Here is a 13,561-nt window from a genome sequence, read left to right as displayed (position 1 = left end):
GAACTCCCAGGAACCTGGTGAATTTAACTCTTTCTATGGTGGAGACATGTATTCACAGAGGGGGATGGTTTGTCTGCACCTTCCTGAAGTCCACAGTGATTTCCTTTGTCTTTTTCACATTCAGGCTTAGGTTGTTCTTCTCCTCACACCAATCCACCAGCCGCTCTACTTCCTCTCTATACTCTGTCTCGTCATCGTCCTTGATAAGGTCAACCACTGTTGTGTCATCTGCAAACTGGATGACATGTTGAGCTGGATCCTGCGACACACACATGCATCAGCAGTGGGCTGAGCGCACAGCCTTGGGGGGCACCAGTGCTCAGCGTAATGGGACGAGATGTTGCTGCCCACATGGATTAAATGTGGCCTTACTGTTAAGTAGTCTAGCATCCAATCGCAGAGGCATTGTGAAGTCCTACTCTGGTTTGTCCTCCCAAAGTGCAACACCTCATATTTGCCTGCATTAAATTCCTCTGTTGGTGAGACCCAACATAAATTGAAGGACTGCTTTGTTGAGCACTTCCATTCCATCTGCCAGAAGTGGTTTTTTCCTGGACAACAATCTAAATTCCTGTCCCCATTCCCATCATGTCCTTCTTGGCCTCCTCTTCTGCCATGATAAGGTGGTGGAGCAACACCACATATTCCGTCTAGGTAACCTCCTACCTGAATGCCTGAATATTGATTTCTCCTTCTCATATTTTTTCCTTCTTTTGCTCTTTCCCTTCCACTTCTCTCTCCTTCTGTCCCCACTCTGACTTCTTACCGCTTCTCCTCTCCTGCCTATCTCCACCCCCTGGTGCCCCACCTTCTTCCTTTTCTCCCATACTCCATCTCCTAAGAGATTCCTTCTTTTATGGCCCTTTACCTTTCCCACCAAACTGGCTTTTCACATCACTTACTAGCTTGCTCTCCTTCCCCTCCTCCCACCTTTTTATTCTGGCATCTTCCTCCTTCCCTTCCAGTCCTGATGAAGGGTCTCGGCCTGAAATGGCAACTGTTTATTCATTTTCATAGATCCTGCCTAACCTGCTAAGTTCCTCCAGTAACTTTGTGTGTGTTGTTTTAAATTCCATCTACTATTTATCAGCCCATTTTTCCGGCTGGTCCGGATCCTGCTGCAAGCTTTGTTAGTTTTTCTTACTGTCCACTATTGAGATCAGATCGAAAAAATTCTGCCTGCCACACTCTTCATTATGTTAAAGATCATGTGAATGTGGAATGTGGGCCTATGGAAACTGAGTTGGAAATAAGTGCAATCACATAACTGTCAACAGTGTGTCTTCTGAAGAATGCCATAGTGTCCATTTGAACAGACAGGCGTATTGGCCTGAGACCTGGGGGCCTCTGTGGCATTTCACTTGCTGTTTTCAAACTCCAGCTGTTGTCAGGCATTAGCTGGAGTTGTCACTCACATTCTCAAACAGTGATATCGTCAAACTAGCTGGACAGCAAAATTATGTCGAAAATTTCTCAGAGAAGTCATTAACACTAGTTGGACATTTTGCAGAGCAAAATAAATATTAGAATGTACACACAAGATTAACCATACCTAAAAGTTATTGGATCTGAATTAGGCCATTCAGTCCTCAATTCAATCATGATTAATTTTGTCAAGAGATACTTTTTCTGACATTGCTTGGTGACTTGGGATGGAGCATTTATACCACATATGAATGGCCTGTTTCTCTGCTGCAGCTTGAATATAATTTTATGTAACTTTTCTTGCCAGCATGGCCTAGAGACAATGACCTAAATCTTCTACTCCTGTGCACAGTAGTGTAGTGGTTAGTGTAATGCTTTACAGTGTGAACAATTGGAAGATTAAGTTCAATTCACACTACTCTCTGTAATGAGTTTTTTATATTCCCCCCAATGACCACGTATCTTTCCTCTGGTGCTCTGGTATCCCTCCACATTCCAAACAACATACAGATCAGGGTTAGTAAGTTGTGGGCATGGTCTGTTGTGTTCTTCAAAGTAATTTTTTAAATCAAAGTATGTATATGTCATGTACAAGATGATAACCATAAACTTATACCCTTTGTTTGAAAATTCATAAAGGAGAAGTTGCTTTATTTACAAATGAATTATTTTATTACTAATCTTTATTTATCTTTTATTACTTGTGGGCATGCTATGTTGGCGCCAGAAGCATGGCGACACTTGTGGGCTGCCCCGTACAATCCTCGCTGATTTGATTTGATTCAAACAATGCATTTCAACTCTATCTTTCAATGTACGTGTGACAAGTAAGCGTAATCTTTAATCTTTTACAAATTACCAACTCATTATTTACAATTTATTTTCAGTCTTGCTGAAGTAATGTTATGTTAAAACCTTGCATAGCTTCAGAATTGAAGAAAAACTTATCAATAAGATTGAAAGAACATGGGGGAAGAAGTACAAGAACGTTGCTGGGACTCGAGGACATAATTTATAGGGAAAGGTTAAATAGGTTAGGACTTTATACCCTGGAGTGTAGGAGAATGAGGGGAGATTTGATAGAGGTATACAATATTATGAGGGGTATAGTTAGGGTAACTGCAAGCAAGCTTTTTCTACTGAGGTTGGGTGAGACCTAAGCTAAAGGTTAGAGGTTCAGGATGAAAGGCGAACTTTGTCACTAAGAGGGTAGTGCAAGGTGCCAGCAGAAGTGGTGGATGCAGGTTCAATTACTACACTTAAGAGAAGTTTGGATAGGTACATGGATGAGAAGAATTTCATGGCCTATTGTCTGGGTGCAGGTCAATGAGACTAAGAAAAACAATAGTTTGGCACAGACTAGAAGGGCCAAAGGGCCTGTCTCTGGGCCATAGTGCTCTAAGACTCATAAAGTCTATACACTCAATACTGATGCAAATCTGGACTCACACCTTCCCGACCCCTTTGCATCCCCATCCAACTTAAAACATTGATTATCCCTTTCCTTCCACAAATGTTGCCTGACCCACAGAGTTCCTCCAACAGTGGCTTTTTTATGCTCCAGATTACAGTGTCTGCAGTGTCTTGTGTCAACACATTCTTCACTGATGCTGATGCACTTTAAGAATGTACAGTAAAAAACAGGAGCAGAACTTGACCTTGTAGAACCGGTTTTATCACTCTACAAGGTCACAGCAGCGCTGCCATCTGAACTTCACTTCTTGATTAGCCCATGTATCTCTTTCCTCTATGAGCTCCCAAAACTCTGCCAATCCTGGTTTTCAGTGCACCAACTGAGCCCACAGTTCCCTCAAGGAAATACTGAAACTTCACAATCCCAAGTGAAAAGTTTTCTGTTCCAGCAACATTAATCATGTCCAAAATGGGCAGATGCTTGCACAAGAGTGGTTTAATTGCTGCTCAGCTCAACAGGATTGTTAAGAAGGCATATGGTGTGTTGGCCTGTATTAGTTGGCGAACTAAGTTCAAGATGGCACCGGCAAACAATGCTACTGTAGGCGACATCCTCCAGATGGTCCATGAAACTGTTTCTTTCACTTCTTTTACATCTTCTTTTTCTTTCAAATGTGGTTCTGGTACTGCAGGAGCCTGTGATCTACAGTTTGATGGTGTGTTTTTGGGTTGATTGTCTCTAAGAGGCTTCCAGGTGAGCGACCTCGAGGATAAGAAGCTTAGAGATGGGGTGTGAGCCCATGATCAACTGCATTTCTAACCAATCTCGCCAATTAAAGCGTCAAGGAAGATTGAAATCTTTGGGGATGAGAGCAGACGTCAGGTGGGTGTTCAGCGTCATCGACCTGCCCCTCACTCACCGCTGCCTTGAGGAAGGTGTCTGCATGAGATGGTCTCTCTCTCCCTTTCAGTTGCTGCATCCCATGGAATGTCCCTGTGTTCTAATGGTCTCTCTCTCCTTCAATGCTTTTAGAGGATGGTACCGAAGTTCTGGGTCTGTGGTTTGTGGATTAGACTGTAGTTCCTAGTCGCTCCTTTTCCTGCTGCTCTTTTGGGTGACTTTGGATCGGGGCAGCCTGCAAATAATCAAAACACTGAGCTGAACTGAATATGGACTCTTTCGATTTTGTGTTTTATATTCTATGTTTTCACTCTTTCTTTCTTTTTGCTGTTTGTGTGATTTGTTTTTTTTTGCATGTGGTGGGGGGGTTGATACTCTTGTTGCTGTTTGTTGGATTTGTTTTTATGTGTGTGGAGGGTTTGATATTTTTCCTTCAACAGGTTCCATGGTTTTCTTTTGCTTCATGACTGTGGAGAAGACCAATCTAAGGGCTGTATACTGCATACATACTTTGATAATAAATATACTTTGAATTCTTTGAAGAACTGTGAGGTAACATTGCAGCACTATAAAACTTTGGTGAGACCACACCTGGAGTATTGTGTTCAGTTCTGGTCACTTTATTATAGGAAGAATGTCCTGTCAAGCAAATCCACATTTTAATATCTTACGGCACAGGGGATTGGAGCCTGGGATTGCCTGTGGATTTAAAAAACTAGCCCTAACCAGGACATACCTCTTTAAGTAAGGTATTTTCTAATATACATAGAAAATATGTTTTAAGGCAGAGATGAACCTGAAGTGAAAAAGAAAATGAATCTCAGGGTAGTACATGGTGATATATACATTCAATGGCCACTTTATTAGGTACACTTGTATACCTGCCTGTTAATGGAAATATCTAATTAGCTAATCATGTGACCGCAACTCAATGCATAACAGTATTCAGATGTGGTCAAGAGGTTCAGTTGTTGTCAGACCAAACCTCAGAATGGGGAAGAAATGTGATCTAAGTGACTTTGACTGTTGAATATTGTTGGTGCCAGATAAGGTGGTTTGAGTATCTCAGAAACTGCTGATCTCCTGGGATTTTCATGCACAGTGGTCTCTAGAGTTTACAGGGAATGGTCCAAAAAACAAAAAAAATCCAGTGAGCAGCAGTTCTGTGAGCAAAAATGCCTTGCTAATGAGAGAGGTCAGAGAGCAATGGTCAGACTGGTTCAAGCTGGCAGGAAGGCGATATCAACTCAACCAGTGGTGTGCCGAAGAGCATCAATGAATTCACAACACAGCAAAGCTTGAAGTGGATGGGCTACGGCAGCAAGAAGACCATGAACATACACTCATTTGCCTCTTCATTAAGTATAAGAGGTACCAAATAAAATGGCCACTGAGTGTATGTACATTGATAATACTTTAATACTTTGATAATAAATTTACTCTGAACTTTGATTTTTTTTATCTTTGGTTAATAGGAGGAGAAACTATGAGCCCCTCTGCATTGATCTGCAGTCCCAGATCCTTCACTGTTACCAGCAAAATCCACAGCTGACTCTGAAGTGCTCTGACTTCGCCAAGGAATATCAGCGTTGCATCAGAGAGGCACAAAAGGTATGGTCTGAAGATTATTCCCTTCGCATTTAAAGATGCTCTCTATGGTTCACATGCCTTGCTAAACTGTCAAACCTCCAGGTATTCAGTATTGGTGTTATTCTCACATGTACTAAGATACAGTGATAAGCTTATCTTGCAGGCTGTTTATACAGCTGAAATCATTACACAGTGCATTGAGCTAGTGTAAGGTAAAACAATAACCAGATGTAAAAGCTACTGAAAAAATAGTGTGGTGCAGGTGAGTGATAAAATGCAAGATCATAATGAGGTAGATTGTGAGGCCAAGAGTCCATCATTTCCTACAAGGGGTTCATTCAAGAATCTGATAACAATGGGATAGAAGCTGTCCTTGAGCTTGTACGTGCTTTCAGGCTTTTGTATCTGTGCCTGAGGGGAGAGGGGAGGCTGGGGTATTTTGATTATGTGGGCCGCTTTACTGAGAAAGTGAGAAGTATAGACAGAGTCCATAAATGGGAGGCTGATTCCTGTGATATACTGAGTTGTGTCCACAACTACTTTCTGCAGTTTCTTGAGGTCATGTGCAGAACAGTTGCCATTCAAAACGCTTATGCATTCAGACAGAATGCTTTCCATGGTGTGTGAAAAAGAAACTTGGTTAGAGTCAACGGAAACATGTTAACCTCTTGAGGAAGTAGAGGTGTTGGTGAGCTTTCTTGGCCATGACAGCAAATCGGTGAATCAGTTCATTTTGTGACATGTACCAAGGTACATTGAAAAACTTGTATACAGATCAATTCATTACAGTACCACACTGAGGCAGTGCAAGGTAAAACAGTAACAGTGCATTAGGAAGTGTTACTGGTATTGGAATTGGTTTACTATTGAACATATACCAGGATACAGTGAAAAGCTAGTCTTACATACTGTTCATACAGATCAAATCATTACAGTGCATTGAGGTAGTCATCCCCATTATGTGGCGTGTCGTAGGACGAAGGCAATCTTGGTGATAATGATTGTTCTTCGACAGAAGTGGCTTGCCATTGACTTCTGGGCAGTGTCTTTACAAGACAGGTGACCCCAGCGATTATTAATACTCTTCAGAGACTGTCTACTGGGCATCAGTGGTCACATAACCAGGTGATATGCAGCAGCTGCTCATACGACCATCCACCACCTGCTCCCATGGCTTCACGTGACCCTGATCGGGGGACTAAGCAGGTGCTACACCTTGCAAACGGGTGACTTGCAGCTGGCAGAGGGAAGGAACACTTTAAACCTCCTTTGGTAGAGATGTATCTGTACCCTGCCATGCAATTGAAGTAGTACAAGGTAAAAACAATATCAGAAGGCAAAATAAGTTAGAGAAAGTGCACTGCAGACTAACAATACGGTGCAAGGCCACAATGTGGTAGATTGTGAGGTAAAGATTCCATTTTATTTTACTGGGGGTCTGCCAATCTGTTACTAGAGTAACTTCTTGCCACAAAAAATAGCACTGATAGCCTTTATATTACAAACCTTTCAGGACTTAACTGAATATTTTACAGGAGGTAAAGTGGTTTTAAAAAGAATATTTTTGTGTAGGAAGCAGAAAAACCTGTTTGCAGACAACCCAGCCTTGTACACAATATGTGATCAATTTTTGGAAGGTCGATTGTGGGATTAATGTTTGATAGAGATACCTTCTTACTCTTTGAACTGGTGCCATGGAATCTTTAATGTCCATCTGAGAGAGCAAATGATAACACGAGGAAATCTGCAGATGCTGGAAAATCAAGCAACACACAGAAAAAATGCTGGTGAACACCGCAGGCCAGGCAGCATCTATAGGAAGAGATACAGTCGACGTTTCGGGCCGAGACCCTTCATCAGGACCAACTGAAAGAAGAGATAGTAAGAGATTTGAAAGTGGGAGGGGGAGGGGGAGATCCGAAAGTGCAAATGATACCTGATTGAATCTCATTTGATAAATATTTCCTTTGATGATGCAGCATTTCATCAGTGGCAGATTACACACTCGGTGGCTACATTATTAGTTACCTCTTGTACCTCCAGTTTCTAATAAAGTGGCCACTGAGTAATGTTAATGATCTTCTGCTGCAGTAGCCCATCCACTTCAAGGTTTAATGTGTTGTGTGTTCAGAGATGCTCTTCTGTACGCCTCTGTTGCAATAACCGTTTGGCCATTCTCATTAACAAGGCGTTTTTGCCCACAGAACTCTTGCTCTTTGGATATTTTTTGGTTTTTGCATCATTTTCTGTAAACTCTAGAGACTGCTGTGTGGGAAAATCCCAGGAGATCCGCAGTTTCTCAGGTACCCAAACCACCCCATCTGGCACCGATCTTGGGTCTAAATTTTTCCCCATTCTGAAATTTGGTCTGAAGAACAACTGAACTTCTTGACCAACTCTACATGTTTTTATACAATGAGCTGCTGCTGCATGATTGGCTGATTAGATATTTGCATGAATGAACAGGTGTACAGGTGTACCTGATAAAGCAGCCACTGAGTATACAGAGGAACCGGTATTTTTTCTCCTAACCTTAGCATCTCCAGTCTTGGTATTTACTCCAGCAATTCTCTTGGGGATTCTGTAAGTCTCAGTGAAAACATCCTCATTCTTTTAAAGCACAAAATGCTGGAGGAACTCAGCATGTCAAGTGGCATGTCATGTTATGATGAGGTTGTATAAGGCATTGGTGAGGCCGAATCTGGAGTATTGTGTTCAGTTTAGGTCACCAAATTACAGGAAGGATATTAATAAGGTTGAAAGAGTGCAGAGAAGGTTTACAAGGATGTTGCCGGGACTTGAGAAACTCAGTTACAGAGAAAGGTTGAATAGGTTAGGACTTTATTCCCTGTAGCGTAGAAGAATGAGGGGAGATTTGATAGAGGTATATAAAATTATGATGGGTATTGATAGAGTGAATGCAAGCAGGCTTTTTCCACTGAGGCAAGGGGAGAAAAAAAACCAAAGGACATGGGTTAAGGGTGAGGGGGGAAAAGTTTAAAGGGAACATTAGGGGGGGCTTCTTCACACAGAGAATGGTGGGAGTATGGAATGAGCTGCCAGACGAGGTGGTAAATGCGGGTTCTTTTTTAACATTTAAGAATAAATTGGACAGATACATGGATGGGAGGTGTATGGAGGGATATGGTCCGTGTGCAGGTCAGTGGGACTAGGCAGAAAATGGTTCAGCACAGCCAAGAAGGGCCAAAAAGCCTGTTTCTGTGCTGTAGTTTCTATAGTTTCTATGGTTTCTATGGCATCCACAGAGGGAAATGGACAGTTCATGTTTTGGATTGAGATCCTTCATCTGGAATTGATTAGTCAGGGTGTCAAAGCTTATGTGGAGAAGGCAGGAGAATTGGGTTCAGAGGAATAATAAATTAGCCATAATCGAGTGAGAGAACAGACTTGATATACCCAGTTGGTCTAATTCTTCTCCTACATCATATGATTAATCTAAGAAATCTAGATTCTGGAGCAACAAACAATATGCTGGTCCAGATAAAGGGTTAGACCTGAAACTTCAACTGTTTATTCCCCCTCGTAGATGCTACCTGACCTGCTGAGTTCCACCAGCATTTTGTGTAAGTTGCTCAAGATTTCGAGCATCTGCAGAATCCCTTGTATTAATGTGCAACTTGACATTGATATTGAGCACGGAATATACATCAGATATGAAAATCTCATTTCCCCTTAGCTGCAGTATTTACATTTCATTGCAACATGTGATCTGAGTTCGAAACCTGAACTGGCAGCTGATTTTGAAAGTACATATGAAGGCAAAAGTTCAAATATGTCAGTGGAAAAATAATAAAATAGCAGAATGGTGTTTGGAGGGAAGAATAATCGGTCATGATCAAATAGCAGAGCAGAATTGATGTGCCAATGTCTTATAGTTCTATGGTCTCTTAGAGTAGGTCAAAAGGTCAGCAGAACATTGTGCCAACCATGTAACCTACTCTAGACACTGTCTAGAATTTCCCTAGCGCATAGCCCGCTATTTTTCTAAGCTCCATCTACCTATCTAAGAGGCGAAGATCCTAGTGTATCTGCTTCCACCTCCGCCGCTGGCAGTGCATTCCACGCACCCACCACTCTCTGTGTGGAAAAACTTACCCCTGACATCCCGTCGGTACCTGTTTCCAAGCACCTTAAAACTATGCCCCCTCATGTTAGCCACTTCGGCCCTGGGAAAAAGCCTCTGGCTATCCACACGATCAATGCCCCTCATCATTTTACACACCTTTATCAGGTAACTTCTCATCCTCCGTCGCTCCAAGGAGAAAAGACCAAGTACACTCAACCTATTCTCATAAGATACATCCTCCAATCCAGGCAACATCCTTGTAAATCATCGCTGCATTCTCTCTATAGTATCCACATCCTTACTGTAGTGAGGTGACCAGAACTGACCACAGTATTCCAAGTGGGGTCTGACCAAGGACTTGTATAGCTGTAACATTACCTCAGGGCTCTTGAACTCAATCCTGCAGTTGATGAATGCCAACACACCATACAACTTCTTAACAACACTGTCAACCTGCACAGCAGCTTTGAGTGTCCTATCAACACAGACCCCCAAGATCTCTCAGATCCTCCATACTGCCAAGAGTCTTACCATCTATATCATATTCTGTTTTCAAATTGGACCTACCGAAATGAACCACTTCACCTTTATCTGGGTTAACCATCTGCCTCTTCTCAGCCCAGTTCTGCATCCTGTTAATGTCCTCCTGTAACCTCTGACAACCCTCCAGACTATCCATAACACGCCCAGCCCTTCTATGTTCTATGTTGAGTTCTATGTTCCCCTTAAATGAATGACATAACTCTTGTTGAAATGATGGTGATCCCCTGAATAACATGACCCAACGTTGTCCAGCAGTTTTCATCTCATTGCTTTTTCTTTCTTCATTGTTCAGGGTATCTGGACATGATTGACAAGGCAAGGATTTATTGACCAGTTTTATTTCAATGGATTAGCTTGCTAGGCCATTTAGGATTAGGGTTAGGGTTATTTATTTATTATCATTTGTTTCATTTTTGTATTTGCGAAGTTTTGTTGTCTTTTGCACACTGGTTGAGCGTCCAGTTGGTGCCATCTTTCATTGATTCTATTATGGTTATTATTTTATGATGTATTTATTGAGGATGCCTACAAGAAAATTAATCTCAAGGTTGTATATGGTGACATATAACAAACAGGAGGAAGTCAGCAGATGCTGTAAGTCCAAAGCAACATACATAAGATGCTGGAGGAGCTCAGCAGGTCAGGCAGCATCTATGGAAATGAACAGGCAGTCAATGTTTTAGGCCAAGACTCATCTTCAGTGTCCATTCAGAAATAAGATGGCAGAAGGGAAGAAACTGTTCCTGAATTGAACGAGGCTCCTGTACCTCCTTCCTGATGATAGCAGTGAGAACAAGGCATGACCTGGGTGATGGGTCCTTATTGATGGATGCCGCCTTTTTGAGGCATCGCTCCTTGAAGATGTTCTGAATGCAGGGGAAGCTCGTGCTCTTGATGGAGCTGACTGAGTTCACAACTTTCTGCTATTTATTTTGGTCCTGTGCAGCGCCCCTCCATGGCAGACAGTGCTTCAGCCAGTTTGAATGCTTTCTACGGTACATCAGTAGAAAGTTGCGAGTATCTTTCGTGACGTACCAATTCTCCTCAAACTCCTGTTGTTCTTTGCTGTTTACTTCCCAATTTACCAGACAGCTTAGGCTGACGTAACTGTGTCTCCCCCAGGAGTCATGGAGTCATAGAAAACTACAGCACTGAAAAAGGATCTTCAGCCAATCCAGTCCATGCAGATGCAAACTGTTAAAATGATAGCAAGGTTAAGAGTTTTCAGTTAGTTAAAAGTTCAAAGTAAATTTATTATCAAAGTATATATATGTCTAGGTGGCAGGGTGGAGATACATCTCCACCAAAGGAGGTGCGAGGCACTCCTTCCCTCTGCTAGCTTGCAGCTCACCCCTGGGCAAAGTGTAGCACTTGCTTAGCCCCCTATCATGGTCAAGTGAAGCCATGGGAACAGGTTGGGGTTGGTCATATGAATAGAATCACAGGTCTTGGTTGTGCGACCACTGACATCAGGCTGCCAATCTCTGAAGAGTATTGATAAGGCAGGGGTCACCCTTCCTGTAAAGACACTACCCAGAAGAAGGCAGTGGCATACAACTTCTGCAGAACAAATTGCCAAGAACAATCATGGTCATGGAAAGAGCATGTATGGGGTCTTTCCCACAGGCAGTGATCCCTCGCTTGGTAGGCAAGTGGAAGACCATGATAGCCCACATCATATGATGATGATGACATCTATGTCACTGAAGCAGAGTCCTGAAGATGAGTCTTGGCCTAAAATATTGTAATTTTCTTGCAGGCATCCTCGATAAATACATCATAAAATAATAACCATGATAGAATCAATGAAAGGTCGCACCAACTGGACACTCAACCACTGTGCAAAAGACTTTGCAAATACAAAAATGAAAGAAATAATAATAATAAATAAATAAACAATAAATATCAAGACCATGAGATGAAGAGACCTCGAAAGTGAGTTAGGTGGTGAAAAATGAGAAAGTTGGATATCATTGTCTGACATACAGTGGCGTTGAAGGAGAAATTTGATTGAATGTGTTTCAAAAACCATAAAGAAGTTTTGGTGGAGTTCAGGAGTTTCCACTGGCAGTATGACCATTAACCCCAAATATACAGACTGAAAATGATTGGCAAAGAACTAGAAAAGACAAAAGAAAGCATCTTTCCTGCAGGGCAGACTGAATTAAAATCAGAATCAGGTTTATTATCACTGAGAAATGTCATGAAATTTGTTGTTTTATAGTACCAGTACAGTGGAACACATCAAAAAATATAAAAAGGTACAAAAACAAATAAATAGTGCAAAAGACAAATACTGTGGTTCATCGACCATTTGAAGTTCAAAAAAGGGAACTGCCTGAAGACTTACCTGCAATGATTCAGGAACAACTTCTTCCTCTCTGGCGTCAAATTCATAAACACTAAATCATTTTATTCCTTTTTCTTAAACTATTTATTTTTGTAATTTATTGATTTTTATGTCTTATTGACTTTTATGTCTGCTACCACAGAACAACAGATTTCACGATATACTCTTATGTGAGGGATAATAAACCTGATTCTGATTCTGATCGTTTACAGGGAAGGAGATGTTGCCGTATGTCCAGTTTTCCTCTTCTCCCCAAACGAGTATGGGAGGAAACTGGAGTGCCCAGAGGAAGCCCATGCGGTCATGGGGAATACGTAGAAACTCAACATAGAAGTTTCTAAGTCTATCCCAAATTAGGTATAATTTACAATGTTTTTAGACCGGCATGGTAGCATAGTAGTTTGCATAACGCTTTACAGTGCCAGCAATCTAGGTTCACTTACCTAGACTGAATGCAGGATTTGAACCTGAATCACTGGTGCTGTAAAGCGTTACGCTAACTGCTATGCTACTTTGTCGCCCTAAAAAAAAATTGGAACTCGCATCTAATTGAGGATAGAAGTTGAAATTCCATACATTTAAACGAAGAAGAATTTTTTTTTAAATTTAAGAATAAGGCATTGCTTATTTAAAACAGTTGTAAAGCAAAAAAGGCATTTCTTTAATTTCAAATGCTGGTCAGTCTTTGATGTGATATTCCTCAAAGGGCAGTGTGAGCAGAGTCTATTAAATTCAGCTTCAGATTCAGATTTGTCATAGGTGCATTAAAATAAACAGTGAAGTGTGTTGCTTGTGTTAACAAGCAGTCTGCAAGTGTTGCCACTCATGTTCAAACAGAACACAATCAGCAGCAACAAAAACAACAGAACAAAAAAAAAGTTCAAATTAAATTTTATTATCAAAGTACATATACGTCATCATATACAACTCTAAGATTCATTTTCCTGCGGATGTACTCAGCAAATCTATAAAATATAACCATAACAGGATCAATGAAAGATCAACCAGAGTGCAGAACCAAGCCACATTTCTACATATGGACACTGACGGGCCACCCTCCAGCCCCAGGACAGGCCGACGCTGGACTTCCAGCCTCCAGCGGACTTGTGGACTTGTGTTGTTCCAAATGCAGAATTACTTAGGTGCTTGAGTAAGTGGACAGGAACTTGGAGTGAGGGATGTAGTCAGATCAAAGTTCAAAGTTGAAAGTAAATTTATTATCAAAGAACATATATGTCACCATACAAAACCC

At 41.5% G+C, this 13,561-nt stretch overlaps 1 protein-coding gene across 3 annotated transcripts in view; it reads left to right on the top strand.

Moving 5' to 3' along the window:
* Positions 1-13,561, top strand: part of LOC134357131 (MICOS complex subunit mic25-like) — an 814,525-nt gene that overhangs the window by 566,152 nt on the left and 234,812 nt on the right. For all 3 annotated transcript variants that reach the window (XM_063068429.1, XM_063068427.1, XM_063068428.1), the window contains one exon: positions 5,215-5,350. In XM_063068429.1, coding sequence (XP_062924499.1) covers positions 5,215-5,350 — 136 coding nt within the window. The remainder of the gene's footprint in view (positions 1-5,214; positions 5,351-13,561) is intronic.

This window comes from Mobula hypostoma, chromosome 15, assembly GCF_963921235.1.
Source record: "Mobula hypostoma chromosome 15, sMobHyp1.1, whole genome shotgun sequence".
NCBI classification, from domain to species: Eukaryota; Metazoa; Chordata; class Chondrichthyes; order Myliobatiformes; family Myliobatidae; genus Mobula; species Mobula hypostoma.
The sequence above is the reverse complement of the archived record's forward strand: the minus strand, read 5'-3'. Positions and strand labels throughout refer to the sequence as shown.